Source organism: Chlamydotis macqueenii, chromosome 3 (genome assembly GCF_036417535.1).
Source record: "Chlamydotis macqueenii isolate bChlMac1 chromosome 3, bChlMac1.mat, whole genome shotgun sequence".
Lineage (NCBI taxonomy): Eukaryota > Metazoa > Chordata > Aves > Otidiformes > Otididae > Chlamydotis > Chlamydotis macqueenii.
The window spans coordinates 7590377-7611916 of NC_141558.1; the positions used below are offsets into that span (position 1 = coordinate 7590377).

General features: G+C 41.6%; 1 protein-coding gene across 3 annotated transcripts in view; it reads left to right on the forward strand.

Moving 5' to 3' along the window:
* The first annotated feature begins 8300 nt into the window (after window positions 1–8300).
* Window positions 8301–21540, forward strand: part of ITSN2 (intersectin 2) — an 80578-nt gene continuing 67338 nt past the window's right edge. Inside the window, exons 1-2 of one of the 3 annotated variants that reach the window (XM_086745632.1) lie at window positions 8301–8426; window positions 21029–21092. In XM_086745632.1, coding sequence (XP_086601758.1) covers window positions 21062–21092 — 31 coding nt within the window. In that variant the 5' untranslated portion in view covers window positions 8301–8426; window positions 21029–21061. Of the gene's footprint in view, window positions 8427–8455; window positions 8543–8664; window positions 8685–21028; window positions 21093–21540 lie in introns of those variants that run through there. The other 2 variants (XM_086745633.1, XM_086745634.1) reach the window with 2 other exon arrangements.

Genomic DNA, 21540 nt, shown 5'->3' on the forward strand with positions numbered 1-21540 from the left:
ATTCTATGATAATAATACATTATTATAAATACAAAGCTTATTCCATAACTTGTTGTCAAAAACTAATTGCACATTTTTGTCCCTTTCTCTAGGTTTAGCTCACTGAAGGAGTCAGGCAGGTGCCAGCGCTGGTGCGAGGGGAGGGGAACATATGGCTGGGAACAGAAGGAAGGTGGGACTGTGGCAAGTGATGGTTTAAAATGCTTTGCATGGTGAAGTGCTGTGCTGCAGCTTGTACCAGCCTTTCATTTCTGCGGTGCTGACTTGAGCTATGCGTGATGGGCTATGTGGAAAGAAAACACATCCAGCTTCAAATGAAACCATGACAGCTACACAGAGCACGTCCCCCAAGTAAGGCCTTTGTGTCTCAAGAGAAATATCCCAAAATAGCGGATGTTTGAAATGTTCTTGCTTAAATTGCTCCACCTTTCTGTCCTTCATCTGTAAGTTGAAGATGCTAATATTAACTTGCCTCAGGAATCTTGTGAAGAAGTAGCACCCATTACAGCAAGAACAACATAAAAACCCAAGAGAAAAGCAACTAAAACATATTTTTATTCAACACTGGTTCTGAATGGAATATATTACATAAAGCCCAAGGCTACAGAATGAATAATGAGGGTTATGAAAACTTTAAAGTAACAATTCAATAAGCACCATTCATCTTGCAAGCGTTGTTCATCTTCTATACTGAAACATGTCGGGAGTCTTGTGAACAAAGTAGTTCTGCAAGCACTGGAACTAAACTTTTCTATAGATTTGTGCCTAAAATTGACTTCACTAAGCTCTGACTCAAAGCTGCCTTATAGCTGTGGAATTACTGGGCTGGGTGGTTTCTGTGACTGAGGGATGAAGTCAAGGATAGTCTGGGGATGCACAGGTATGTTGAATTTATCCATTGTAACCTGGACAATGCTGGAGTTTGCTGATGTAGACTGATCTGGAATCATGCTGATGAAGTTAATGTGTTTCTTGTTTACCACTCCAGCACTGATGAAGGCTAAATGTAGATCTTGCAATTTTTCCCAGGGACCTATTGTTATTCTGACATCCTTGTAACAGTGACAAAGCTCCTTTTCTTTGCTGTGATTCTGTATTAACTCTTGAGAGTTTCTTCTCTTTCATCTGATTTAAAATCCTCTCAATGTAGTGAGTGCTACTTACGCGGGACTGAGCTGTCTCCTTGTAAGACAAAACGGTCCAGGACTTCAGCGTGGCAGAAACGTGGGACACAACTATTGTACACTTGGTATTTCTAGCGGGTTGCAACTGCCATGTTTGCAGTTGTCACTCCAGTTAATGTGCACACTAAGTGCCAAGACAGTAATCTAGGCAGTGGTATCAATCAAGATGATCCCAGGGGAGAAGAGGAAAAGCAAATTAAACTGCAGCAACGCAGCACAGTATCTCTTTGGAAGGACTGCCAGGGGCATGTGCCAACGGATTTATTTTATTAGGCAGTAAAAGCCCTTTTCTTGACACTGCTGAGATATGACAAAAAGGTAATTTTGCCTTAAACTATTTAGAGTTGAAGGTTAAAGGTAGCAGATAGACAGGTGAGAGCAGAAATATTAGAATCATTAGTTGTTAGACAACTGATGCTGTTTTAGTGACTCTGCAGTCTAACCATTATAACATTCTTCAGGCAAATTAATTTTAAGAAAAGCTCTTTCTTAAAGGCTTCCTTTAAGAAAGAAGATCAGTGAAATAGATCAGCAAATTGTTATAGATTTCCCTTACCAAAGCAAGAAGCAGCATGGAAGCAAGACAAACTTTACATGAAAATTCAAGTGAAGTATGAAAGGCTGATAGTACTGGCTCTTTTCACACTCCATTGATTTCAGCTCCGACTTGAACTCTGTTAAACTTTAATGTCAATGTAAGTTACAAAGTTACTTGCTCTGAAGGACTTAGTGCTCTTCAAAAACAACTGTCAAGTGCAGAAAAACCCTAAATCTAAAAGATCAGCCCAATTTTGGCAAAAGATTGCAAAACTAGATCCAACCCTCTGAATGCAACAACTTTAAGCCACTGATTGGAGGTACTGCACGATGCTGTTCTCTGCAGCAGCTGTTTGTCTTTGCTTCTGTTGCGTGTCACAGAAAAGTCCAGCAGAATGTCAGGCAGAGGAGGGCAGTAGCACCTCAAACTGTCAGCATTGCATCTGGCAAACAGGAGTCATAGCCAGGGAAAACGTCTGTGTTTCATCAACACAGACCTTTTGTGTAGACTTCCATAAGCTGGCTTAAAAGCAGAGTGATCTGTTTGCCCTGTCAATGAATCCCTGACTCTGTTAATTATGGTATTAATCATAAATTTACTTTACAGTCTTACACTGTTTGGCCTGTCTTTATCATAGTACTTATTTCCTCTGTAGCACACCTGAATCTTTCCAGAAATAGGTGAAAACTTTCCTTTTCACAGCAACTCACAAAACATTCTCAAAGATCTGAGATTTATTTCAAAGTTTATTCTTATATCATTCAACCTTTAAAAGCAACATGTAATTCCAGAGAACCTCACAAAGTTCATGTAAGAGGTGCACCATGAGGTATGCTACTTCAGAGTAGTACTGGTTCCTGGACATACCAAGGCCCCTCTATTTCCCACACTTGTTCCTCTCTAAATTGCCTAAATCCCTACCTTTCCCCACCTTTGGTTCCTCACCTAAACACTCCATAGTAAGTCCTGTGCAATCCTAAAATGCTCTTCCCCTGCATCCCATAATATGCAGCACACACCCAAGGCAGTAACCCCCACAGCCCTAAAGAACTGCTCCCAAGCCTCACCTTGATGAGTTTTGCACCTGGACCCTGGGGCCGATGGCTCTGCTGGGACAGTCCTGGGAAAAGCAGACAAGGTGTTCACTCCTCCAGAGTTGTCGCCTGCCCCGTGCTCCTCTGGGCTTGTGGAGATGGATCTTGGATGGGCTGATGGTCCCTGTGCTGAGTAGCTAGGCTGGGTATTATTTGATCTTCCTCACCATTGTCTCCCTGTGGATGATGAGCTTTTGTCACGTAACCTAACAATATGTACCCAATTACATGTTTCTAGCATCTAAAACTTAAAACTTTGGGAAAAAATCCAATCATAGCAAATGCGGTAGGGATACCAGCCTGTTGGGATTAGATGGGCTTCTTGGTTTGCGTTAAAGCATGAGTGTGGAGAAACAAATGCATCTGAAATGAACTTGCAGCTCTGGCTTACTAAGGTATTATTTACTAATTATAGCATAAGGATTGCAAATTGCCACAAATAACCTTGCTGAACACCACTAATGGGTTATTGCCAGCACTTGAAACTTAGGAAATTAATTTGTACTGGAATGTTTCTGACTCCCTGTGCTGCAGCTAGGTTTTGCAAGTAGAACTTCTGTGTCTACTCAGCAGTCGGCAAAATTTTATTTGCTGTAATTCAGTCTGCATGAGTCAGCGCTGTCTTCCTTCACAACACATTCTGGCCTGTCTGGAAATCTACTTTCTCTATGTTACATAGATGTTCTAAAATCTCAGAATAATTTCAGTGTGGTTGGCCAAAGGAGCCTTTGCACTCTTTAAACAAATACAGTCCAGCTCTCCATCCCCTACAAAATAATATCTGTGCTTGGCAGGGAGCAAAGCTGAGACATTAATATTTTATTTCACACAGCTATTAGGTAGCAGAAAATCCCGCAGATGAATAGGCAGCGTGTACCATTTGTTGGTTTAAAAACTGTGTGGGTTTCTGGTTCAGAAACCAAACCAGCGTCTCTAGAAGTACTATTTTTAACGCAGCGCATGCTTTGTGCCTTCTATACCTTTTTGATAGATCATTACTCAGAATCAACATCAGAAATGCATCCCCTGTTGTATTAGGTGTGGAAAGTAAATATTAACTTGTCTTTTTGTTTATTCCATTGTGTTTTGCACCTCCAGGTTTAAAAAAAGACCTACGCTGAAGACAATATCTAGCATTTGCTCGAAAGGAAGAAAATAGTCTAATCCTGATGTAAAAATGAAACCTAGCAGCAGCGTTAAGCAAGGCCTTATTGCTTCTGTATTAGCTGAGGGGAAAAATAGGAAGCACAAAAGGAAATTTAGAATGAATAATAGAGTTGAATCTAATAAAAGGGCCAGAACTGTCACTCATCAGGCAGGTGTGGCAGTTTCTGAGTAGTTCTTTATAGCTGGGACAAGCTGGACTCTCCAGATGAGGAAATGCCTCTCATTAGCAAGCAAAATTAAACAGAATACCACACGAGGAACCCGTGCAGATCACTATGCTACGATTACTGCTTTTTGACCATTCAGAAATAGTTGTTGCTTTGCATTCCTCGATCTCTGATTAGTAAATGTCCACAAAACACGGCTTATTCTTGGCAGTAACTGATTCCTGGTGTTCATTTATGTTCTTTGCTTAACTTTAAATGTTTTAAATATGCTTGCAGAAATATGTAAGTCAGCAAGCATAGACACTGCCTGGTCAGAGGGCTTGGACAAAGAGAATAAAGCATTCACTGCTGGTGAATAGCAGAGAAAATAAGCAATATTATGGAGTAAACTGAGAGCAGGGAAGAAGGCATATTACCTACGGCCACTCAGTTCAGGCTAAGCAACTTTATTCATGATCTCTTTTGCTATCAAACACCTTAGTACTCTAAAGATAGCAAAATTGCCTGTCACAGCAAATTGAGGATAGAGTACAGATAATGCTTAAAAAGTAAAGCTTCAATGTGAAAACTGAGTTGCTTTTAAAATTTCTAGTTTTTCCACCTTCACTGTAACTTGGTAGCTTTTGCTGTTGTAGGTTGCTTTTGGCTCAGATATGACAAGGACTTGCAGGATAGTAAATATAACATAGTAATACTAGAGGATGAGACATTGCTTATAGTAAATCCTATTTTTTTCTGCTTCTCCCACACATTTCATCTTAATTGGTCTCTTCTGGGTAGCTGCTGTACCACAACCCTGCCCCAAAGTCTGGAACAAGCCTCTGCTATCATACTATCAGTTTCTTCTCCTTTCAGCTGTCTTTTCTATTACTCATCAGTTATTATTAAGTAATTTCCCTTACCTTAATGGCTTACTGAGACAAACAAATTCATTCCTGTAGTTTTGCTTTGCCATTGTTTACTCCTTGCTAGAAGGGTACACCAGAAGGGACTTTTATGTCACCTAGTGCTTGACATCGGCCCCCAAAACTGCATATTGAAGCTTGCAAAATACATTCTCCCCAAACCCTGAGATGCTCAAAGGCAGCATCTGCAACGGTACCTTTAGAAACTCGACCTTCATAAAAGTAGACAGTTTTTCTTTTGAACCTACTTTAAGCAGCAGTCAAACTCTGAATGGAAACAAATTTCATTCTAGCAAATCAGGACAGTATTTTTCATTTTAAATGCATGATAATGCAGTTACTAATTAAAACAAAATTTAAAAAATAGTCAAAGTAGAAGTAATACTAGCTTATGCCTCAGATACCACTAAAAAACATCTCTGTAAGACTCTTCTCGGGTTGGGCATGAGTTAGTTCTGCCTTACTTTAAGGATGCATTTTTTTTATAGCTCACACTAAACTCTGTACAGTCTCCATGCTCCAGCTACAAGGAAGAGCAAACAGAGGGGCTGCTACATTCAAATGTGTCTTCACAGCAGCCTCTGAGTCCTGCTCCTCCTCCTGATAATTAATGAATCTTACAGGTATTGATTGTTCTAATACCTCTGATTAGGTCCGGTTGTTTGTGGTAATGCAGATGAAAACAGCATTCAGCTTGGCTAGAATATAAATACATAAAGCTTTGATATGCTAATTGCTTACACAAGGTTTTCTCTCTAGGGAGTCAGTTGAATTTTGCATTCTCTCTGACTTCTTTCTTCCCAGGCAACAAAGCTCACAGTACTGCAGGTTTTCTTGGCTTCAGTTTCGTATCAGAGGAGGCAACACCTGTAGTTATCTCAAAATTAGCTACACTGCTGCTTTTCTATAGGAATCTCACAGAACATTAACAATGGGTGCGTCCTTGCCCCATCTGTCATATTCACAGAATCAAGTATCTCAATGTCCTGTACACAGTTCCTGCTTTGTGCACTTTGTCACCTCAAAGGCAATGGTTAAGCACTCTGTTTGCTTGTAATTTTTTAATTACAATTACAATTTTTTAATTATCTTCAGATGGCAGTATATTTTCAGACACGAGTAGAGGAGCAATTTGGGGTTTTTTTTCGATATCACATAAGGAGTCTCATTCGCAGTAGTGAAGAAAACACATCTATCTTCTTTCATATGCACGGATTTGGCAAATCTGCTTATTAAAAAACCCAAAAAGCCACTATTTGCTTTATTTAGCATATGAATTATCTAGTGTGGGGAGAGAGGAATGTTTAACAGTAAGAACACAAAATATCAAAATATATAATCAGTGGTTGTAAACATTGTTAGGGTACAAAATTGCACGTAGTCTTCTAAGGTGGTATTCAAAGCCAAGATGTTACAGCTTCCAGGTGTCTCCCTTCTTTCTGCTGGAGTTTGCAACAGAGGGAACAAAGCAGGTAATGACAGTCACTAAAGATCATATTCTAGCCTAGCCATAAGCTAAAGTAGTTGCAGAACTGTATATAAAATTTAAATCAACTAAATATACATTAAAACTCAGCTTTCATATGATTACTCTTCCCTTGGATCATGTGCTCAAAATGCATGCCTTACCACATATCCAGTCCCCAGCACCACTTCCCAACTCTCCTCCATGGTTTTCTGCATGGACATTTGTCCCACTGGACAAAAGGCACACAGTGCACGGCCCAAGTCCATTGGCTTGGCAGGACCTGGCGGTAACACATTAATTACAGGAAAAATAAAAGAGCCATGAGGTTCCTCGAGAAGACACCTAGTTCAATGTTCAAGGCAGGATGAACTGTATTTACCTAACTCCTCACAGATACCTAACCTGTTCTTAGAGATTGTTATTGATAGATTTTTCCACTGCCCTTCCCAATGCTTAACTACTGTAATCAGTAACTTGATATTTTTCTTCCTGTGAGAAGAAACATGTTTATCTGGTTTATTGTTATCTTAATCCTCTCTAGCCTTTATGAACCTGTAGACTGTTATGTCCAGCACAAGAACTTACCTTCCCTCCAAAGCAGGCTGTAGGTATTGCCTACACAACAAAGTCACGTTTAGAACTACGCTGCTCCACTGTAATACATATGTTGTGGTTTAGCCCTGGTCACCACACAGTTTCTCACTCTCCCTCCCCCTCCCAAGTGGGATGGGGGAGAGAATTCGGAAGAAATGAAAACCCGTGGGTTGAGATGAAGACAGTTTACTGGAATAGTAAAGGAAAATTACAATAACAACAGAATATAAGGATACTAAAATATACAAAATGAACAATGTAAGTTTTCTCACCACCCAATGTCCCAATGACCGATACAGCCCATCCCAGGCAGTGACCATGGAAATGAAACCAAGCAGCAAGCAAAGGAGCAAGAGGGGGAGAGATGCCCCCTGGGCAAACCCCACTTACATACTGAGCATGACGTTTATGGCATGGAATACTCTCTTTGGCCACTCTGGGACAATTATTCTGGCTGCATCCCTCCCAGCTTCCTGCACCTGCACATTAGCGAGACCTGGAAAGCCGGACAATGTCCTTGGTTTCATTAGCAACAACTCATAACACCAGTGTGTTTATCAACATTCTTCACATACTACTACGGAGAGGAAAATTAACTCCATCCCAGCTGAAACCAGGAAAACATACTAAACAGATTAAAGGCTACGTTTTAAGAGACATTAATAAGTAATTCAAATGAAAAACGTCAAATGAGTTCCAAATAGCCTGTTCTTGTCCCACGGCTGCTCTGTTATCTCAGTCAATTATTTAGAATTAAATGAAGCACTGCTCATGAAATCTGCAGATGACTTCAAAACAGTCCAAGGTCGAAGGCCACCTGGGGCGGGTGGCCACCGAGTGATTTACACCACAAAATCAGCGAGTGCCCCTTGAACAACGTGTGTTTTAATCCACCTACATAGCAATATCTATGCATCAAAGGGGAGGCTGCTGGCTGCACATAGGAACAAAAATAGAAAGCATGCTTTCGGGCCAGGAGTAAGCAGGCAGCACCCCAGCCCCTCATTTAGGCTCCAGCCTTGCATCCTTAGTACTGAGACCCACCTCGCTCGGGGCTGCCTGCCCGCCCGCCCCTCGGGGTGCGGTCGAGCTCCGCTGCCCACCCCACACCCTCACCCACAGCTGCAGGGCGCCGAGCTAGCATTCTCGGCCCGCGACCGCCGGCCCCAGCTCCCTCCCCCTCTTCCTTCCCGGGCGGCCCCCGCCTTCTGCCGCCATGTTGTGGCGCTGACGCCGCCGTCGCGGGAGGCAGAGGGGGCGGAGGCGGCCGCGGTCCGTGCGGAGCAGGCGCGCACGGGTCGCGCAACAGGTACAAGCGCCGGGCGGCCTGCGGCTCCTCCGCGGCCGAAGCAGTGGGGTCACGTCTCGACCCGATCTGCGGGAAGGTCTCGTCCCCAGGGCTTGGGCTCCGCCGAGGGAAGGGAGGTGAGGGGAGTTGGGGGGCGAGCTCCGGCGGCGCGGAGCTGTCAGCCCGGCCGCCCCGCGGGGCCTCGCTGCGGGCCCGGGGCGGCGGGGGACGGCCGGCCTCGGCGCTGCCGTGCGGGGAAGCGGCGATTCTTGCCGTCCTGTAAGCACGGGGGGCAGGCGTGGGGAGGAACCGTCGAGGTTTCTGTTGCGCCAGGCAGGTTTATTTATATTTTGTTTCTGGCTTTGACGGGGGTTTTCTCTTTAAAATGGTGTTTTGCGTGCGTTTCGGCTAGCCGGAGAGCGGCTGATTTGCCCCGTTCCCCAGGGAGGCCGAGAGAGTCCCCTCCCCGGGCGGGTCAAGGAGCCGGGCTGGGCTCCCCCGCCTCAGCCTTTCTGCGGGAGCTGCTCTTCCCGGGAGCCGGCTCCATCGCCGGGCCGTGAAGTTTGCCCGGTGAGCTCCTGCCTGTCCGCGGCGTGGGGGAGGCGGCAGCCCGGGCAGAGCTGCCGGTAGCGGCGGTGGCTCCTGCTGCCTGCGCTGCTGCTGCTGCTGCTGTTCGCCTTTACTCTGTTACCGCTCTCCCAGGGGAACACCTACCGGTTTCGGTACCCAGACAGCTCGCTCTCTACTCTGGCGAGGTGAGGTCACTCGGATGTGCTGAGACCCATGTTCATTATGATGATGGTGATTTTGTTTCCTGTAGTTACTGCGTAAACCTAGAGTTTGGAGAAATTGGACTGGTTTCTGCAGTTAGTTTGTAAACTGTGTTGTCTGTGAATTGGCTGGCTTTCCTTGGTCTTGACTTCGCACCGCAGCATGGAGTAATTCAGAAAATAAAACGAGACTGAGATACTTGATTCAGTTCCTTAAACACAAAGATACTATTTTGAATACACTAAAATTATTTTCATAGCAGTTGATGCTTTGATATCTGTCACTTAGCAGAACTTGAAAGTAGATTGTGCTTTAAATAGTACCTGTGATCTTTAAGTTATGCTTATAGCTGTTCTCTTGAACATCAGTTGGAAATTCCCCGTCTAAAATGCTGGAATGAGAAGTTACAAGCTGCTTGTCCTTGCATTCAGGCTGCCCCATCGTATGCATCTCTCTTTTGGGGACATGGTATTTTTTTAAACTTGTTTTTGTTCATGCTTGCCTGTGGTGGCAGCAGCTCCCATGCTTGTATGTACACAAGAGAACATACAAAGCGTATGAAGCAGTAAGTGTGGCTTTGCCGCGGTGTGGATAACATCAGTGATACATAAAATGCAGTTTGCTTTCAAGAATTTTAAATTGTTATCTGAAAATCGATTGCTGTTCCAAGACTGTAGCTGTAATAAACATCTATGGCCACTGTTGGCAACAGTAATGCTTAGAAATAATGAGTATTAGGAACTAATTGGATAAATACCTAGGTAGGCTTCATTCTTTTACTAAACTTTGTTCATTTTTGTTCTCATGTTTCTGCTCTACCTTCCCTGTTTCGTTTGTCTGTATTTTTTTTTATTCTGACTAAGCTGGGAGGGGGATTCACACCACTGTACCCCCAGATATTTAGAGAAATCTTAGTTCAGACTCTAGGCTTTATATGATGTTAAGAAAATTGCATGCATCCCACCAACGTGGATTTAGGCAGCTCCCCCTCTCTTTTATACAGAAATTTTAGTCAAATCATAAGCATACCGCACAGGCTTCTCATTAAATCTAAAATATTGCCTTAAACATAAGAATTATTTAGATCAAGTCAATATGCTTCTCATTTTAATTACTGTCCTGAGGGAATTGCATTTACTTCCCCCGCCCCCGTCTATACAAGGTGTAGGGTATGGGATGTGTCTCTGACTGAGTAGTTAGCTGCTACTGTAACATAAACAAAGAGTATGTTCCTGTAGCAGTAACAATAACAAAAATGCTGTACCTATGGCTCACTTGTGCTCATCGCCGTATGGAATTATCTACAGTAGGTGGTGTTCTGCTGTCAGAGCTTTATGTGCTGGTTTTGTTTGTTTTGTTTTGTTGTTTTGTCGTTTTTTTTTTCCCCACCGTTCTTGTTGTGGGCAAGTGGGCAAGATAGATCAAGGCGGAAGTAACCCATGGATGATTTTGCAGTGTGTTATTGAGAAGATTTTATTTATTGAGATTCAGGTATTACAGTGGTGGGGACCACGATAGTTCTTACAGTAGATTTATTTACAAATGCATCTGTTGTCATCTTTAGTATTGAAAAGTTAATTAATTACATGGCATAGCAAAATAGCAGCTATCAAAATTGAAGTTAAGTTCTTTAGGTTATGGTTTGGTTTTTTTTTTTTTTTTTTAATTCATCTGCTCATCTGGAGCTGGTGGGGAAAATGGGGCAGCATTTGGAAAGTGAAAGGTGATGTATGTGCTTTGCTTGAGTCAAACTATTCTATGATTAGCACAACACTTCACACACCTTGAAGACAGGTGACTGTCAGGAAAAGACTTCGTGATTAGTTCCTGAAGAGCAGCGTAATCCAGATAACTAGTTCCTGTTGCAAATTGAGACAGAGGTCTCTGGTCTGAGACATAACCTGTCAATTAACAGTTTACAAGTGAAATTTCTGCGCTTACCTCAAAAGATTTTGGGCAGCCCTCACCAGTTCGATATCCACACTTGCTCAGAGTGCATCCCGTCCCATTGCTTGGATTGTCAGTGAAGACATTGAACAGTATTGGCCATGGTATCAACGCCAGGGGAACATCATTAGTTCCAACCAAATGGATTTTGGACTACTGATCACAGCCCTTCGAGTCCAGTGGTAAAGCTAATTTCCCACCCAGTTTACAGTCAGCCCATTCAAACTGTATTTCACCAGTTTGGCTCTACTCTAAGGATACTGTGGGAGACCTTGTTGAAAGCATTCATAAAGCCAAAACAAGCTGCTCTGCCCTCATCTTCAGAGCTGGTCATCTCAATACAGAAAGCTATGAGATTTGTCCGACGTGGTTCATCCTGGGTAGATGCACGCTGGCAGTTTTCCATCACCTTCTTGTTATTCTAGCATCTGTAGGTGGCTCCCAGCAGGATTTACTCCATAACCTTTCCAGGGGCTGAAGTCAAACTTAGCAGCCTTTTGTATTGTTGAATTGTCCCTCTTGCCCTTCCAGAAGATGGTTGTGATGTTTCCCTTTTTCCAGTCATCAAGATCCTTGACCAGTCACCGAGACCTCGGTTCCTGGCAGAGATGGTGCTGTAATCTGTTCTACTTATGTATGCAACTGCTATACCTCCTTGTTTTCAAGTTACTTTGACTTCTGAAAGCTGCTTTCAGTTCACTGTAATGCCACATCTCTTGGCAAGGTATTAGATGGTGGATCCTGCTATGTTTTTAAGTTTTGGGGGGGAGCTTGCCTTCCTTGCTTCCTTGCTTTCCTTTTGTGAAAATTGTGAGAGCAGTAGCTTGTTGACTTTATGAATTTGTGGTATTGCTTTTAGATTGGAGGGCTCATTTCATGTGGCTGTATGATGTGGGAAAGTCAGTGACCTTGCTCTACCTTTCCCGTCTTAAGTGATGATTGGTGGTTATAAAGATAACAAAGATAATGTAGAGCTAATTGGAGAATTCTCTTTTTTTATAATGGACTGACTTATTTCAAACACAGTCCCTTGTCAGTAAAACACTTAACACAAAGTGTACTCTTCTTAGAGTGCTTGATTGGATTTTTGGAACTGCTAAGCAGCTGTTCTAAGTCATCCTGAAGTTTTCAAATGCTTAGTTGCAGATGCCTGAATTACCTCTGGAAATGTGTTTTTGAATCCTGGTCAGTATAGAACTGGGAGGCTTATCGTGGAAGTTGACGTTCCTTCCAGTGATGGACCAACGTAAGCTGAAACTTTAAGCCAACTGTGAGCAGTGCCACTGGTAAAGCGTTGTTTTCTGTGGTGCTGGCTGTCTGAATCTGATTAAATCTGAGCTGTTGTTGAAGTTTTTCTCATGGTCGGTGTGGATTCTCTGGTGTCTAGTATTGGTACTCAAATGTACAGCAGTGTTTCCCATTAATGGAGGGACTAAATTTGGTAGTGTCTTCTCTGTCTGATTGCTTGTTTTCATCAATGTTGTAGGCAGTTAAGTTTTTTGCAAAGGCGCCTTACCTGTTAAGTTTTATTCATGTTGGATGTTGGGATTCATTGAAGTACATATTAACTACTCATTTCTCATACCCTTTTAAAGCCAAGCTAAGAATTTAAGCATGCTGGTTTACCTGGTTACTCCTTTCATTGATTAACTTGTTTATCAGGATGTTTTTTTTTAAATTCTCCCTTTTATTTAAGGTTAAATCTTCCTCTAGAAAACAAGATAAGTTATTTTATTTCATGAGACATCTTTGATTCTTCTTACATCCACGCATACTTTGCTTTATGGCCTATTGCAAGACTAGAGAGACTGTAGTAACTTTTTTTTTTTCCTGGTACTGTGGTGCCATTAGCACCAAATGCTTGAAACGTGAGGATTAGGTTATGTAAAAATAATAAAATAAAAGTGGAGCTGATGGAATTTCATTTTTTCTTCAAGTTCAGAATGTTTAAGACTTTTAAAGTATAGAAACGCAGCCTGGCCAGGTTGGTTGCTTGGATCCTAGAGTTAAAGTAATGGATTGAACATTAATGTATAAATGAGCACAGTGTTGTGTAACTCCTATTTTCAGGACACGACATGAAATTTAAATGATGTAACATGATGACAGTAGCAGCACAACACATTGGAATTACCTAATAGAAGACAATTACCTGAGAACTATTTTCAAACATTTTTGCAGTTACAGATAGTTGAAAAAACAGGGTTGATCCAGCTTCTTTGGAACTGCAGTTCTGAGAGCAGCCAGTCTAACCTGACACATTTTGATACAGGATGTTGTTGCTTCAGAAGGAGCAGATAATAATTCTGAGCTGGCTCTTCAGTGAAAAATTTTCAAGGCTGATGCAAGTGGAGCTTGTGAAATGCTGTGGCATCAGTCATGAGTGCTATCTGCAGTTAGTAATTCACATACACATGAAGTAAGGGAAGAACAGGAAATGGGAGTTACTCTTCTTTGTTTCTAAAAATATTACGATTGGAATGCAAAAAAAATGACCTATTATGGCTATACTAATAAATGTATTAAAAATCAGGGATGGTTTAAATAATACTTTTAGTCTTATCTTTCAAAGTGCAATAATTTTACTAGCCAAAATCAAAAACTCTCTTGCTTTTTCCACTACAGTCTTAGTGTAGTTGTAATATTATGAGTTTCTCAAGGTAGGACAAACATCTTTCTAACTGAGGTATTCTTTTGCTCATGGGGACTTCATGTGACGTTGAGATGTGTGCGTAACCCAGGTGATAATTGATTCCCTAAGCTCATGCAATTAATTTGTGGGGGTCAAAATGTTATTAGTGCATGCCGTAGAGCTTGGAGTTAAAGAGACCAAATTTCAACTGGATGTTCTGAATGACAGTTCTTGGTAGTATAGCTTGGATGGCACTTGTGGCTGGGAGCAGGGGCAGGGGCAGGAGGCTTCAGCTGGGGCAAGTAAGAGGTGCTGTGGCCACGCTACCTGGGTCCAGCTCAGGACCAGCGTGCCTCCCAAGGCTCCCATACTGAGTGGGATCTCTTGGACGTCCATTACATGTGCACTCTTCTATCTTGCTTTGGGGAATGCATTTTTAACCATCCGTTGCCCATCCAAAATAATACTACATAGTTAATTTTTCTTGTTTTACTGCCTTATGCTGATCTTTGCTTTTTCTCCTGTGAGATTTCCCTGGTTTTTGTTTCATCGAAGATAAATTGTGCCTCTTTCCTTTAGAGGCCTCTCACGGCCTGTCTCCTCTGTGCTTGTTGTCTCTCTCACTTTTAAGAAGGAAAGCCTGAGATGGGTTTGTGCACCTGCCTCGCTTGAAAGCAGATACCTGAAATGTAAATTGAAGTCTGGCTGAATGTTTTACCTTCATTAGTTTTACAAACAGTGAAAGATTGCTGAGCATAGAAGACTGCCCATGTATTCTGTATATTTTGTTTTGTGCTTAGCTGTAGCAGTCCATTAGATGTTCGGTATGTTTTGCACTGTTATCTGGGACTGAAAGCCGAGCAACAAGTTAAGTAGCAGCTCTTGTGTCACAAGGAGAAGATAAGGTAGGAATTCTTCTGTTAGTTTTATTTGCTCTTTTAGGAGGCGGATTTCACTTGTGCTTTTGATGGAAGGAGCAGAGGGGGCTCGGAAGTTTCCTCTAAGCAAGATTTCAAGCGGATAAGCTCTTAAGTAATATTCTCTGAATGTTTTCAGTCATGATTGAAGTAAGAAAATAACAAAAAGAAGAGAAAACTCATGAAAGATTTATGTCAATCAGGACTTAGGCAAAATATAAATTAGCAGACACAATGTGGAAGTGGAAAACTGCAGGTTTCAAGGTGTGTGGACCTCACTGACCAGCATCTTAGTGCTCTTGGACAATGCTTGCAAATAATTAGATGTGAAAATTGATGTGTCTGAGAGCAGGATCTAGAAGAAACAGCATATGGAGTAGGGAGTCATGTAAATTAGAAAGTAGGAAGCAAAAAAGACAAGAGTGTATTTTAAGTTACCACCCGATCAGGAACAAGTGTATCTCACTTGGCTCTCTGGAAAGGTTATGATATGCAGCCTGGAGTTCTTTCTCAAAGTATAAGCTCAGAGCCTTTAAAAAAAAAAAAATCTTATAAATAATCTACCCTCTGTTATTTCTCTTTTTTTTTTCTTTTCCTTTTTAAGCAAAGCAAGCAGAGGTGGTGATGTCTGTTCATGTCTGGGATAAGGTTAGTGAATGTATTCTTCCAGGGCGTGACAGAGCTGGGTTCATTTTCCTTCTTTTCCTGAGGAAGTTGAGGTACACGTCTCTTGGGAGAAGGGCCAGGGATTTAAATAGTGAACTTCCTGAAGTGGGATTGTCATTCCCTCCTTCAGAATTTATTCTTCTTTGCAAAGAAGAATCAAAGTTGGTGGAGCATGGATGGAGAGGGATCTGCAGCTCTCTGGCTTAATGGTAAAGAATTTCATGTAGGAGGCTGAAGTCCTGAGCTGACATTACTATTCCAAACACTCTGCATGGGTTTCCTTAAATGACTGCACAATAAAAGGCAGGAAAACCTTCTCCTAGGAGAAAAGAAAGATTGGTTTCAATCTCGAGAGACAGAGGAGAGAGTTGGACTGGGTCTTGATATTTTGAATGGGTGCTTTCGCAGCTGAATAGTGGTGTAATAAATGGCATGAACCCACGGATACTGACCACACAATTATGTTTTTAAACAGAAACAGAGATTCTCGTCTTTTGCACGGCATCCATTTAGCATGGTCAGTATATTCAGAAAGCCTGCTAACTGGGCAAGATGGGCAGAAGGATATTTATCAGAAAAAAATATTTTTGTGTATTCTGTCTTAATCACTGTTTGGAAGCAAGTTGCTTGATAACAGTGAGCAAGGAAGGGACTTTGTACCGTAGGGTTAAGAAGTAAAGTATTTAGCACTTTTTTTTTTTTTTTTTCCCCCTTGAAATGTCAAAATATTATCTAAGGCTTGCGGAACTCTTATCTACAGTAACAGAGGGGAGCATAAGAGCTAGCGATCTGCTAGCTACCCGGGATCGACTTCTTCATTTTGTTATTGATGGCATTCATTTCTTATCAGCGTGGGTGGACTTTGTGAAGCAGGCCACAGTGCATTTTGAAAAGGCCATGTCACTGTATATAACTCCACTGTATAAAGGAGGTAAATTCTTGGCCTGACAAAATGTGTTATTTTTCTTTTCTTTTTTTTAATCAGTAGACTTTTCTACCAGTATGTATTGAACAAAGAGAAATTCTAGACTGTGCTGGTTTACAGTGCCTTACTAATGCTTATTATTCTCTGATTTTCAAGAGGAGGATTAAAAAAAAAACAACCCACAGAAGTACATGGGCTATTACGCTGTTACTGTTGGCTTTGCCAATACTGATGAGTTATTTTTGTGGTGTCCAGATCTACAGGTGTAGACTGGGATTTTAATCTCTGTCTGTCCTAACTAGTTCTTACAGCAAAAATCTGCAATTTATCTTCTTTCTGTCCTTGAGAAAAGCAGAAGAGTGTGTTCACACATGCCGCTTCTACGGTATTTGCTTTCTTCCAGTTAAAACTGGGACAGAGCCTGATGCACCAGACCTTAATTCCTACTAAAACTATGTGGCTGTGGTTTTTCTGAGAAATTTGTTGGAAAAAAAAATGATTCAAATATTTATATTAACAATGATTGTGGTAAAGCTGTTCTTCATAAAATGGCATTATGCCTATGATGGAAAAGAAGCTTTTTCTTTTCCCTTTCTCCTGCAGTCTGCCCAGCTCTAATGTTTCCTAATGCTTTCAGCATGGTCATAAGGTCCCCCCTGCTTCTCGCAATCTCCTAATTTCATCTTGTATCAACTATAACGAACACTGAGGGGGCAGAAGTTGCAGTTTGGCAGGTCAGTTTGTGGAAACAATTAGTGCTTTAAACTCTGGGACTAGTCAGTCTGTTTACAAGAACTTGCCGTTCTGCTGTTTAAACGTAACATCCGAGTTTTCCTGTTTTCACCCTAAAAGGCAGCAGGGCTTAATGTCATCCACAGCGTTCTGAGGGATGTTTGATCCTGTTTTGTTACAACCTGCATTTCATACTGTGGCTGCCATGGTTTCTTGTGACTGATAGAACTGAGTTCACCAAGCACCTCTTTTAGAATATTTTGCAGAAACAAATGATTTTCTGTGAGATATTCTGGCTGTGATGGACATTTTTTTTTCTATCTTTATCATCTATTTGGGGTACTGGTTATAATCCTTCACTGAGTTTTTTTTCTTCAGTAGGCGTTTTTATATGACATGGGGTTTCTCTGTAGTATTGTGTAATAAGGTTCTTTGAAAATTTAAAGCTTTCACTGCAATTAATGATTGCAAGTTATCAGAGTAATTTTGAAAAAAAGTAAAAAAAAAAAAAGTAATTTTGACCTAAAGCAAGAATATTTTGCTGAGATTTCCCTTGTTAAATAAGTGGTGCACACCTGTGTCATGAAGATGAAAGGTACTTTTACACACAGTGACTAGAGCAACTTTATTTGGAATTTGTGAAAATAAACTGCTTTTAACTTTGATAATATCCAAGCCTTTGGGCTATGCTGTGGAAACATGTAAGACAGAATACTCACTGAGGACAAGCTCCATTCTTTGGGAAGGATTGTTTCCACAGCCCTTTGAAAAATGTGTGTAGGCTTTGAGTTTACGGGGCTATTTTCTCCTTCCCTAAAAAATTGAGTGAGGGGAAATAAGGTTGCAGCGATTTTTTTTTTTTTTTTTTTTTTTTTTTTTTTTACCCTCAGTACAACTTCTGAATCTGTCACCAGGGAAGCATGTGCATTTGGTGCTACCCTGATGTCCAAGAGGATTGCTCAAAGCCCCATCCAACCTGGCCTTGAACACTTCCAGTGATGGGGCATGCACAGCTTCTTTGGGCAATCTGTTCGGGTGCCTCACCACCCTCATGGTAAATAATTTCTTCTTTATGTCTAATCAAAATCTACCCTCTTTCAGTTTAAAACCATTACCCCTCATCCTATCACAGCAGGCCATACTGAAGAGTTTTTCCCCTTCTTTCCTGTAGGCCCTCTTTAGGTTCTGGAAGGCCGCTATGAGGTCTCCCTGGAGCTTCATCTTCTCCAGGCTGAGCAGCCCCAACTCTCTCAGCCTGTCCTCACAGGAGAGGTGCTCCAGCCCTTTGATCATCTCTGTGGCCTCCTCTGGACTTGCTCCAACTGGTCCATGTCCTTCTGATGTTGGGGGCTCCAGAGCTGGACACAATACTCCATGTGGGGCCTCACGAGAGCAGAGGGGCAGAATCCCCTCCCTTGACCTGCTGGCCACGCTTCTTTTGATGCAGACCAGGATACAGATCACTTGTCTTACGGATCAGTGATAGTTACATGCATACGTAGCTGTTGGTAACAGTGGGCTGGAGTTATCCTGGCTGATGAAAATGAACCAGGAACACCTGGGCTCCTTAGATGCAGAGCTTTTGTAAGTAGGAAAAACCCTCACCAAACTGATGTGAGGGCTTTGACGTCAAGATTTTTCATTTGAAATTGCTTTTGGAATATGGTACAGTTGAGACTCTAGGGACATCAAAGTGAGGGAGACAGGATTTACGTATTTTGTGTGTATGAAGCTGCTTGGGTTACTTTTCTTATTCACATGGTCAGCAGTTTGGAGTCTAGAAAGCTCGATGTACACGAACCACTTCAGCAAGACCAAGGAAGGCAAAGTCTGACTTTCTCTATAGCTGTAAGTTGTATAAAGTATTTTTAAAATGTTTCTTAAGAATTGAGGCTTTAGGAGTGAACCAGTGTACCATCAGACTTGTATTGTGTGATTGTTGTCTGACTTGTATCATGAGGCCTCACTTTGAGTACTGGGTGCAGTTTTGGGCTCCACAGTGTAAGAAGAATGTGAAAAATACCAGAATGTGTCTAAAAGAGGGCAACAAAGATGGTGAAAGGACTTGAGGGCATGGCTTCCAAGGAGCAGGTGAGGACACTAGGTTTCTTCAACTTGGAGAAGAGACCAAGGGATGACCTCATTGCTGTCTACTGCTTTCCCATGAGAGGGAGATGCTGGTCTCTCCTGTCTGGTGATAGGACAGGAGAGAATGGTTTAAAGCTGTGTCAGAGGAAGTTCAGATAGGATAAAGGAAAAAGTTCTCCACTAAGAAGGTAGTCACGTGCTGGAACAAGTTCCCCAGGGAAGTGGTCGTGGCCCCAAGCCAGTCAGTGTCCATGAAGTGTTTGTACAGTGCTCTTAGATACATGGTTTAACTTTTAGGTTGTGCTTTGTGCAGTCAGGAGTTGGACTCGGTGATCCTCGTGGGTCCCTTCCAGCTTGGGATGTTGTGTGGTTCTGTGATTCTATTCTAAGTACTTTTAAAAAAAATCTCTAAAGGAATCTGAAAGTAAGAGAATAAAGCTCTACTGAGCTTTGGTCTGTTGGTTCTGGGGATTTTCTCCAGCATCACACTTCTGTGTCATGGTTTCAGGTTCTCTTTTAGCCCTCCTTGACAGAACAGCTTCCACAGAGAAACATGTGCTGTAGAAATGTTTAACAACACTGGAGGCATTTGTTGGGAAGGCTATTTATAGGTTTCAAGTGTTTCTTGGTAGGTTGCTGGTAAGGCCTAGGAAGGGATGCTGGAAGCAACCTAAAAATACTCCAGTTTCTTTTAGAATTTGTGTCTTGGAATAGATCCATGCTTCCTTTTTTCATCTTTCTGCAGCTGATAGCCGACATTGTTCTAAGAGATCATTTGGACTCGCCAATCATTCCATTTACTTTTTTTTAATAAATATGTGTATGTTTATGTGTAATGTAAATGTGTGTGTATATATAATTTTAAAACTTCCTGTCTTAATGCAATGGTCTGTTATGTGTTAGATTTAAAAAAAAAAAAACCAACCTAAAATTGTTGATTTCTTACTGAGCAGTTACATAAGCAACACAGAGAAAGATAACGTCAAATAAAACTGTTCTTCATTAGTTTGGGGAACCAGATGCATGTGTGCTCATGAGGTTTACAAATGACCCATGAGAATGAATGATTTATGGCCCATTACAGTAGCATGATTTTATGTTATTTATAAGATATATAATGGAGATGTAAAATATATAGAGAGAGGACTGTTAACAACTAATCCCAGACATTTTTATTTTTATTGCAGAAATGTGCAATAGATACAAAAAATGCTCTCCTGTCTGCATGTGAAACCGGAGTGCTTTCCACTTGTGTGATTTTTTGGTTTTGTTTGTTTGTTTTTGTTTTTGGTTTTTTTTTTTGTGGTGAGATGTACAGGCGTTTCCTTGCAGGGGAGGGGAGTGTGAGTGAAGTTATATTTCTGTACTGAATATTAAAATCTGTGGTTGTATTGAGAGGTGAAGGGTTTTTTTGGTGAAGAGAGACTGTTTGGTGTCTTAAGAGAGAGTGACAGAGGGACCTGAGATGTGATTTTTTTTTTTTTTTTAATATTAAAATTAATTTTTTTTTTTTTTAGCTTCATCCTGAACAGTAGTTTCTTTTATTTTTGTGATGTACATAAGTATTTACCAGGGAGAGCTGGAAAAGGTCTGCTAGGACCCCAAGTTTGTCCTGCTGCCAGGAGAGGGCCATTCCCCATGCCATATGTCCAGTTGTCAACTGGTTGTGTACGTTCTGCAGCAGTTGCTAACAGTTGGTACCGTTTGCCTTTAAGAATGTGCCACTAGGTTCAGGACTGCACTGCACACCCTGTCCAAAAAAAAAAAAAGATCCCCCACCCCCTCCCAATGTAAATTCAGCTTGTTCAGCAGCAGCCTGAAGCCCGGTATTGTTTCTATCGGAAGTGTGAGCTAGAGGGGACAGACATTCCCCTGCTCAGCGGGAGCGCAGGGCTGCGTTTTGCCCTTGTTGCATTATTAATGGCACGGTGTTTTTCTGTTGCAGATGGCTAAGAGCTAGCAAGGCATTTTCGGGACCATGATGGCTCAGTTTCCCACAGCCCTGAATGGTGAGTATCTCAGTTCGGCTTGTTCAGGTCGGGGTGGGAGCGTTTGTCTTTTTTTTTTTTTTTAAAAATTATTATTATTTCTTTTGTAACGCTGACTTTGTTACCTGCAGCAGCATTCTGCTCAGTTTGCTGCAGATCATTTCCTGTAGGCGAACTTGTGCTGTAAGACTGGGAGAAATTCAGTACAACCGTTACTGCAGTGTAATTGGGAGTACAGATATGCCTGGAGCATCTGGGAATCTCAGATCTTTTAAAGGGCTGAGGAACGTGTGACATGTGGTGTGAATACTGTCTGACTTCAAGTGGAGAATATGCTAAGTAATAGTTGATTAAATTTGCATACCTTTTCCGTTACATAATTCAGCACAAAATTTGTTTCATTGTAAATATATTATGCTATTTATTTTAAACCAAAATATTTGAATGTGTTAAGCAATTTGTTACATTG